This window comes from Mastigoproctus giganteus, chromosome 12 (genome assembly GCF_048544385.1).
Source record: "Mastigoproctus giganteus isolate SK-2022 chromosome 12, ASM4854438v1, whole genome shotgun sequence".
Lineage (NCBI taxonomy): Eukaryota > Metazoa > Arthropoda > Arachnida > Uropygi > Thelyphonidae > Mastigoproctus > Mastigoproctus giganteus.
In genome coordinates, this window is record NC_143586.1 from 354,932 (window position 1) to 365,442 (window position 10,511).

General features: G+C 38.1%; 1 protein-coding gene across 1 annotated transcript in view; it reads right to left on the reverse strand.

The window, feature by feature from the left end:
• Positions 1-8,905, reverse strand: part of LOC150076626 (SPRY domain-containing SOCS box protein 3-like) — a 77,214-nt gene extending 68,309 nt beyond the window's left edge. Inside the window, exons 1-2 of the mRNA XM_090386968.1 lie at positions 8,386-8,905; positions 497-684 (exon numbers count right to left, since the gene is read on the reverse strand). Coding sequence (XP_090243094.1) covers positions 497-684; positions 8,386-8,725 — 528 coding nt within the window. The 5' untranslated portion in view covers positions 8,726-8,905. The remainder of the gene's footprint in view (positions 1-496; positions 685-8,385) is intronic.
• Between the last annotated feature and the right edge of the window lie 1,606 nt (positions 8,906-10,511).

A 10,511-nucleotide genomic window follows, 5' to 3' on the forward strand; every position in this document is an offset into this window, starting at 1 on the left:
CCACATCCTCCGTATTTGGTGGTCACGGGCTAGAACCCCGGTCTAATCAAGAAGCATGTGCTACACACTGCTGCTCCTGCCCACCTGGCTATGGAGGCACCAGTCCACCATTAGAATTATGGAATCAAAATTTTTATGTCCGAACTTGGTTGGGGTCTCATCATTCTGCTGTTGACCAACAAACAAAAAGGGTAGTCACACAAGAATACATAATCTATCCTGTATGGGAATTTCTATGATTCTTCTGAACAGTATTTTTTATATTATTTTGGAGTTTTTGTCTTTGTTTTTTACTTTTGAAATTTTTATTTAATAGTTATAAATAAATACTGAAGAAATATTCTAATCTTTGGCTTATTTTTGCAAATGAAAAAAGCGTAGTAACTATTTGTAGTTAATCGACGAGCGTTCCGGTACATTTTTCTCCATACTTGCAAATCAATAAACTATAAATAAATAAAGTTCAGTGCATTATTTAAATATCCAATATGCTTACCATATCAGTTCCATAAACTGGAGAAGTCATTTTTATTTCCCAGAAATGCTGATCTGAAGACATGGATTGACTACCACGAACTGCTGCTGTACCACCACTATACTCAAGATGAAAGCGAACATCTCTGTTACCATTGTGCAACTGGATAGCTGTACACTTTGGCTCTTCATCCCATACCCAGTCAAATTCTAATTTAAAAAATAAGAATAACTAAGTTGAACAATGAAAATTATTTTGTTATTAAAAATACAAGTTGACAAATTTTAACTTTTTTTTTCAGTGATGTATAAATTAAGCTACTTTGGCTAAACTACCATACTCGTTATGAAAATTAACAGTTGTTTAGCAGATTTTTTTTTTTTTTTTTTTTGCACCTGAGCAGCTTACAGTTATAATGTGCCAAATAGAAACAACAGATTTTTGATCAGCTATAAAAAAGTTACCAGTTCCACTACAAATATATTATATAGTATTTTTAACAAATGATGCAAGAAAACAAGAACATACAGAGTCAGTCAAAAAAATAAATAAATAAAATAAATTCCCATATCTGCTGTCCATCCTCTCAAATAGTGTGTCTAGTTCTTTCTTTCTTGAATTTATTAAAACTGTGAATGCTACAATACAATCAACTATCTGCTGGCTGAAGGCTATTTTCTGCACATTGCCCTACAACAATCCTTACGTATGTCTCGTTGTGTTTAGCCTAGGCAAGACAACGAATTCCATCAGCATTGAGCTAACTCAATCCATTCAAAGCCTTAAAACACCTGAAACAGATCTCAAGTTACCTAGTCTCTAGACACTGCAAATTGCAGAACTGAAGCCTTCTTGATAAGAGCACCCTTTTTTTTTTCCTCTCACTAATCTTGTTGCTCATAGAGCTACATACTCCCAAAAATGAGGCCTCCAGAGCTGTATGCAGTAATTCAGACATGGACTAACCATTGTCTTATAGAACAGAATAATCACCCCTTTATCCCTGCTGGCAAAATTCCTGTATATCATTGACAAAACACATGAGCTGTTCTGGCAGCCTGCTGCACTCAAAGAACTTGGAACACGTCAGAAGCCAATGGTGATTTCCAGGAGAGTCATGATTTTATCCTTGCAGAACCTGTGGCATGTATTCCAAGATCGACCTAGTGGATAATCCTAGCTCACTTGAAGATTTTCTTTGTCACCATTGTAAGGAGTGCATCGATCTTAAGTTAAAATTTGGTGCACTGCTAGAACAATTTGAATCACTGAAAAAAGGGGTGCTTGTCCTCAAGAATAATGTAACTGGGAGCTCGTCGGGGACCCAAGTAACCTACCAAGTGATGCACTCCCGATTCGGGCCCCAGAACAGAATAACCAAGTGCAAACTACTCTGGTTCAAAAGGAGTTTGTTTTGTTAGGAGATTCGATTGTCAGGGAAACGGGAAATATTTTAAGTGATAAGGACAGGTGGACTTGAACAAGAGTATGTCTGCCAGGAGCAACTATTAATGATGTCACCAACAAACTGTCAGATGTTTAAATGGGGGAAAGAGAATATTATTATTCATGTGGGGACTAATGACATTAAGCATACACGATCTGATGATTTGTTAGTCAAATACAGGACCATGCTGAAGAAATGCTGCGAGTTAGGTCACAATTTCTATGTGTCTGCAATTCTGCACCAAGCATGATAGAAGGGATTATATGCTGAAACCTTGTGGATTAATTCAAGATATGACTCTTTATGTCATTGAGAAGTCAATGAGAACTTGAAGAACTATGGCTTTTGGGGTAAAATTTCTATCAGCTTGGCCCACAATTGTAGGTAGAAGGAATCTGTTTTGCAGAGATGGGCTACATTTAATCAAAGGTGGTGCAAGGGTTTTTGCCAGTATTATTGAGGATACCTTAAAGGTTCAGGGGAAACTACTATTTGGGGGGGGGAGCAGACAAAGCTAACACAGATATGCATTTATCTGATAATATTTGTTAAAGTAACACTTGCACATACTTCAAGAGTTCTTGTTTGTTACCCCAACAGATCATATCAGCAAGATGCTCTGAGGGCTAAAACGTTTCAAATGAGCTGGCAGCAAATGCCATGGGAAGTGAGCTTAAATAACTTTAAGGGTTGTGTCAGGGTAGTTAACTATAAAAGAACACCAAGTCTTAATTGTTTATACAGTAATGTCACACATGTCATCAATAAAATGAATGAATTCGAACTGCTGGTTAGGAGAATTAATATAATAGGGCTTACGGAAGCGTGGTACCACCCACAGACAGGGGATGATCAGTTTCAGTACAGTATGTATAATGTATTTAGAAAGGATAGGAAGATAAAAGGAGTAGTGGGGTCATGCTTCTTATCAAAAGCAGACTTAGTGCGAAAAAAGTTTTCCCAGATTCAGACGTTTGTTTGTTTGTTATTTGGTTTTTAGGAGCATTAGCAACTAAGGCCATATTGCTCCGGGATATGCGGTGGTCATTCCCTGACCTTTCCGCATCCTCCGTATTTGGTGGTGACGGGCTCGAACCCCGGTCTAATCAAGAAGCGTGTGCTATGCACTGCTGCTCCTTCCCACCTGGCTACGGAGGCGCCTGGATTCAGACGTTTTGCATGCTAGTATAGAATCTATATGGTGTGAGATAGTTGGAAGCAAAGGTATTACGAGAGTGGGAGTAATCTACAGACCACATGATTATGAAGATTATGACGAGAGCCTCTACAAGCAAATGGAATGGGCATGTAAGCATGAATGTCTTATTATGGGTTATTTTAATTTGCCTCTAATTGATTAGCATTAGTAGAGGCATATGATGCAAGAAAGCAAGCTTATGCAGCATCAACCAAAAAAAAAAAAAAAACACTTCCACTTCACCCCTCCGTTCGTTCGAAACACCTGTCCAGCTGAGCCTTAAATTTATTTAGGCTATCAACTTCCACAACAAGGGATGGAAGTCTGTTCCACCAACCAACTAACCGCTGGCTCAACGCAATTTTCCGCATGTCTATCCTACATCTGTCTTTCCTCAATTTGAATTTATGCCTTCTCGATTGAAGCAAATGGGAAGGAAACTCCAAATGGGAGGCAAAATTTTGAAATCAACTAGATGATTGCTATTTGTATCAACACGTCAGGGAAAGTACTAGGGAAAAGAATATTCTAGACATCATCTCGCATGAACGAGATAACATTATTATTATTAATATCCACATGGTGCAAGGAAGCCTGAGGCTTATGCTGCACCAGGAAAAAAAAAAAGTTCCCAAGTTACCCTGAGAGAGAGAGAGAGAGAGAGAGAGAAGTAGAAGGGAATCACCAAGAAAGAGAAGAATGATGATATCTAGCTCAGGATGGGTGCTCACATCCCATACCAGATGTGAGCCCCCGGGGTTATCACTGAGTTCTAAGGTGGACAATGAAGAGAGAGAGAGAGAGAGAGAGAGAGAGAGAGAGAGAGAGAGAGAGAGAGAGAGAGAGAGAGAGAGGTAGCAATAGTTAAAGGCAAAGGAATGGGTTTCAATTTCAGAAAAGGAAATTACGAAGGCTTAAGATGTTACATGGCCTCTATTAACAGAGTAGATATCTCACAGAGAGTGAATACAATTGACTTATGGTATACCTTTAAAACATTAATCACAGAAACCTTGAATGCTTATATACTGTTAAAAAAATACTCCACGAGGAGGATTCCAAGTTGGATGAACAATGAAGTAGCCAGATTACTTGAGCAGAAAATGACAGCATGGAAAATTTACGGAGCAATAAAAACTCCTGAAGTTTACAACAGCTACAAATTAATCTTTAATAGCATAACAGAAAAGGTTAGACTGGCAAAAACATATTGTGATAAATCGCTGGCACAAGAAAGCAAAGAAGGGGATAAAAAATACTTCACATATATAAATACAAAGAAGAGAAGACAAACCAGAGCAGATCCTTATGTAATGGACATGGAATAATATTAGATACCCCAGCTGAAATTGCAGATGAACTCAACAGTTACTTTGCATTGATATTTACAGAAGAAAACCTCTTTACGTCAATGAGAAATTAATGCAGTGATATATAAGTGCAAATAAGTGCATTGAACCACTGAGGCTAATTATGCGAGAATCACTGGACTCAGGAGTGATTCCGTTGGATTGGAAAAGTTCCAATGTATCTTCAATACATAAGGGCAGTTCTAAGGGTGAAGTGGGAAATTACTGGCCGGTTAGTCTAACTTCAGTAGTAGGGAAAATCATGGAGACAATGATCAAGGGTGGAATTCAAGATCATTTAGATAGAAATGGAATTCTGAAGGATATTCAGAATGGTTTTGTAAAGGGAAAATCATGCTTAACTATTCTGGCTAGCTATTTTTACAGCGTCACTCAACAGCTGGACTTGGGGAATAATTTCGACATTGTTTATTTGGATTTCAGCAAAGCATTTGACTCAGTCCCACATGAGTGGTTACTTTATAAACTAGAACAGGTTGGAATCGCAGAGAAAATCTTTAGATGGATAGCCGAATGGCTTCAGGGCAGGAGGCAGAGGGTTGTGATAAATGGTTATTCCTGAGATTGGGTTGAGGTAAGAAGTGGGTTCCCCAAGAGTCAGTATTAGAACCACTGTTGTTTTTGATTTTCATAAGTGTCATCGATGAACAGATAGAGGCCTGATGTCTAAATTTGCAAATTATGTAAAGATTGGTAGAGTAATAATCACCACCAAGCTTCTTCAGAATGATCTAGATAGACTTAACATTAGCATTAGTAGAGGCACTTGATGCAAGAAAGCAAGCTTATGCAGCATCAGCCAAAAAAAAAAAAGCCACTTCCACTTCACCCATCTGTTCGTTCAAAATACCTGTCCAGCTGAGCCTTAAACTTATTTAGGCTATCAACTTCCACGACAAGGGATGGAAGTCTGTTCCACCAACCAACCACCTGCTGGCTAAAGGCAAATTTCCGCACGTCTATTCTACATCTATCTTTCCTCAATTTGAATTTATGCCCTCTCAGGTGATTATTCTGAGCGAGAGGAAAAATCCCATCAGCATTGAGCATGCTCAAACCATTCAAGGCTTTATACACCTCTATCAGATCACCTCGCTGGTGCCTAGTCTCCAGACACTGTAATTTGCAAAACTTAAGCCTTTCTTCATAAGAGTACCCCTTTGTTCCATTCACTAATCTTGTTGCCCTTCTCTGTACTCGTTCCAGCAGCTCTACATCCTTCTTGAAATGAGGCCTCCAGACCTGTATACAGTACTCTAGGTGTGGCCTGACCATTGCCTTATACAAGGGAATAATCACCTCCTTATCCCTGCTAGAAAAATTCCTATATATCATTGACAATACACCATGAGCTACTCTTGCAGGCCGTCTGCACTGCTCAGAGAACTTCATATCTGCCTGCACAACCACCCCCAGGTCCCTTTCATTCTCTACCACTGTCAGTGTAGTACCACAGAGTTGATACGTTGCTCTGGGGTTGCTGTTTCCCATGTGTAGTACTTTACATTTGTCAATGTTAAACTTCATTTGCCACCTCTCAGCCCATCTGCTCAACCTTTCCAGATCCTGTTGCAGCAGCATAGTGTCAGTAGTGTCCTTGACAACTCTGCCTACCTTTGTATCGTCTGCAAACTTCGACATTAAGCTTGATATACCATCATCAATATCATTTATGAATACACATCTGTATTCATAAATGATACAGAATACAGATATGAATACATCACTGAATACAGACTTCAGTGATGGTCAGAAAAATGGCAGCTATACTTTAATCCAGCAAAGTGTAAGGTATTGCACCTGGGAAACAGTAACCCCAAAATAACTTATACACTTGGCGGAGTTGAACTAAAGCCGGTAGTGGAGGAAAGGGACTTGGGTATTACAATACAGTTAGATAAACTTCTCCGAGCATTGTAGACAAGTTGCACAGAAGGCCCATGGTGTCTTACTAATGATTTATCAAACAACTGCTACTTTATAAGTAGCAATTGTTCGATAAATAGTTTGGCTAGAGATAAGGACATGATAATCCAATTATATAAGGCTATTGTTGGACCACACTTGGAATACTGTGTTCAAGCATGGAGAAATACCCAAAAAAAGACAATGTGCTTCTTGAATGGGTCCAAAGATGGTAACTCACCTGGTGAGATCAGCAAAAGGGCATCCATATGAGGAAAGACTTCGAATATGTGGTTATTCAGGACTTCGAATATATGTGGGTGTTGACTAGTTAACACATATGTTCAGGCCAGCTTGCATGAAAGAGGCAAAGTTAATGATGCTAACTCGGAATAACGCTGCCCATAGAAATATCTGTAGTATACTTTACACGGTGGAATCCAATTAAACCAACTGAAGTCTGCATTTAGAGCCATTGGTAATTCTTTCAATCAACAATAGAGTATGGACCTAGTTCTCTCCATATTAACAACAGATAACAAACCAACTACTATAATGTTGGGGAGGGTGAGGAGGGAAACAAAGAAAATATAACAAAACTTTATAACAATACTGAATTTTTTAGACCATAACATGCATTTTCTTTTCCTGGAAATTTTTGCCAAAAATCCCCTCCATTTCATGGTCCTAAGGTTATTAGCTGCACACAATGTTTTTATTAGAATTAGCATGATGCAAGAAAACAAGTTTATACAGCATCAGCCAAAACAAAACTTTCCATTTCACCCAGCCATTCGCTCCAAAAGTTTGTCCGGTTCTTCCTTGAATTTATTTAAGCTATCAACTTTTATAACAACCGATGGAAGTTTTTTCCAGAAATCAACTACCCACTGGCTAAAGGCAAATTTCCACACATCTATTCTACAATTGTCTTTCCTCAATTTTAATTTATGCCTCCTCAGGTATACATTAAATACCTGAGGAGATCAATTAGATTACTGATTGATCTCCTCAGGCAATGCAATTTGAATCTCCAGACAATGCAATTTGCAGAACTTAAACCATCCTTGGTAAGAGCAACTCTTTGTTCTCACCAATCTCATTGGCTTTCTCCATACTCATTCCAGCAGCTCTACATCCTTCCTAAAACGAGGCCTCCAGATCTGTATGTAGTCAAGGTGTGGCATGACATACAACGGAACAATCACATACTTATCCCTGCTAGAAAACTTGTATATCCTTGACAAGACCCCATCTCTGGCTTTAATTAGAAATGGCTTAGGATCAAAACATCTAGGCAGACTTCTGAAAAAGCTAACTCTTTTATGTGCGATAAGTCCAGATCATATGTGACAAGAATAAGGTCAGTTGCTGAATTAAAATGGAATTAGCTGTAATTAGTATTAGCAGTGGAAAAGTGACAAAATGATGCACAGCGGCATGATTATGTAACATCAGCCAAAAAAAAAAACACTTCATTTAAGCTCCTAATAACTTGTTTAATTCTCCCTTGAATTTATTCAAACTATCTACTTCCACAAAACCAGATGGTAGTTTGGTTAACAATCGCTCTGTCTAAAACCTTTGCATATCTGTCCTGTAACCATCCTTTTTTTCCAACATAAACGTATAACCCTGGGTGTGACTGCACAGGCACATATGTGTGCATGTGTAATCTGAGAAAGAGTAACGATGCCACAAACGTTTGTTTTTATTCAGTCCTGTCTCCTGGAAAGTAACAGATTTCCAGACTAAAATTTGGAGAACTGAATTGTCCTTCTTAAATAGCATACTTTTGTGCCCTTGACTAATCACGTTGCTGTTTTCTGCATCTGTTCAATCAGATCAACATCCTAATATGAGGCTTCCAGACCTATAACAGTACACTTCTTAAGTTATTTATTATATTTATTACTACTTTTGTGTATTCTCCATAATAAATTGTAAAATTATGCTGTCACATAGTTTAATATTGTAAATATTCACATACCTGTATAGTTTTCTCCACATGAACAAGAGACATTACGACTTTTATCTCTATGGCAGTCGCAAAATGAATCCTCTACAGCTAATCCAGAATTCGACTGCAATGACGAACGCGGCCAGGCACAATAAGGCAATGCAAGCCGCATAGTCACTGGGTTATGAGTGATGATTCCAAAGCTAACTCGAGGCACACTGTTGCTATCATGACGTATAAACAATTCACTGGCTAGAGCAACAGTCTGATAATTATTTTCCTGAACCATTTCTTCTCTTGTTTGCAAAAATAATTCCCTAAAATGTCCCCTTCTCTGAGCAAGGGTTCTCTCATTACCACGAAAAGCCATTAGTGATGAAAACGTAGCAGTCTAAAATATTTCAATACACTTCATGCCTTATATTACCTCGATTATAACTTGTAAGTCATCGCATTTTAGAGTAAATAAATTTTGATAGTTAGCTAATAATCTACTTAGTTTGAAGCATAGCAAGTTAACTCTCAAAACATCCCATTACAGTTAACTACTTTACTGTATCCAGAGCGCCGCCTAACATTTCCAATAGAAATATACTTATTCATCATATTAATGAGTATTGTTTTTCACTCGTTTTAAACGTATCCATTAAAAGACTGAACCATCAATCTTTTAATGGATACAGGAAGTGCCCAAATTAGAAAATTATCATAACGAGAGCGCTAATATCTGTTCTCAGCTCAAGAAAGTAAATTAGCATTAGCAAGGGCACATGATGCAAGAAAGCAAGCTTATATAGCATCAGCCAAACACACACACACACACACACCCTTCTCATTGAACGGATCCACTCGCTCCAAATGTTTGTCTAGTTCTGCCTTGAATCTGTTTAAGTTATCAACTTCTACAACGACAGATGGAAGTTTATTCCAGCAATCAACCACCCGCTGGCTAAAGGCAAACTTCCGCACATCTATGCTACAACCGTTTATCCTCAATTTGAATTTATGCCCTCTCAGTCGATTATTAGCTTTAGCATTAGCATCAATAGAGGAATACGATACAAGAAAGAAAGCTTATGCAGCATCAGTCAAAATAAATAAATATATATATATATATATATAATAAAATAAAATAAACTCTCCGATTTAACTACTCCGTTCGTTCCAAATACCTATCCAGCTCAGCCTTAAATTTATTTAGGCTATCAACTTCCACAACAAATGATGGAAGTCTGTTCCACCAATCAACTAACCGCTGGCGAAATGCAAATTTCCGCACATCTAGCCTACAACTATCTTTCCTCAATTTGAATTTATTCCGTCTCAGGTGATTATACTGAGCAAGAGGAAGAATCTCATCAGCATTGAGCATGCTCAAACAATTTAAGGCTTTATATACCTCAGTCAGATCACCTCGCAGGTGCCTACTTTCCAAACACTGTAACCTGCAAAATTTAAGCCTTTCTTCGTAAGAGCAACCCTTTGTTCCATTCACTAATCTTGTTGCCCTTCTCTGTACTCGTTTCAACAGCTCTACATTCTTCTTAAAATGAGGCCTCCAGACTTGTATGCAGTACTTCAGGTTTGACTAGCCATTGCCTTATACAAGGGGACAATCACCTCCTTATCCCTGCTAGAAAAAATTCCTGTATATCATTGACAAGACACCATAAGCTACTCTTGCAGCCCGTCTGCATTGATCAGAGAACTTCATATCTGCCTGCACAATTACCCCCAGGTCCTTTCCATTCTCTACCACTGTCAGTGTAGGACGACAGAGTTCATACGTTGCTCTGGAGTTGCTGTTTCCCATATGTAGTACTTTACATTTGTCAATGTTAAATGTAGCATTTAACAATGCAAATGTAGAGAGAGAGAGAGAGAGAGAGAGAGAGTATTCTTTCTAATGCAAAGTCAGTGGACGAAAGAAAGGAATAGGTTAAATGTCAATTCTGTAAAAGGTATTTTGTTTTTGCAATACAATTTCAAACATATGTCATGCGTTGATTTTTACACATATTTGAGAGGCAATCCAGAGCTATTGAAAGAAATAATTTCTCAAGACAAATATGAATGTACTAATCCTAAACATCAGTAAATGTGGTTTACATTGTCTTTATTTTATTATTTGCATAATATATTTGTCCTCTTTTCTG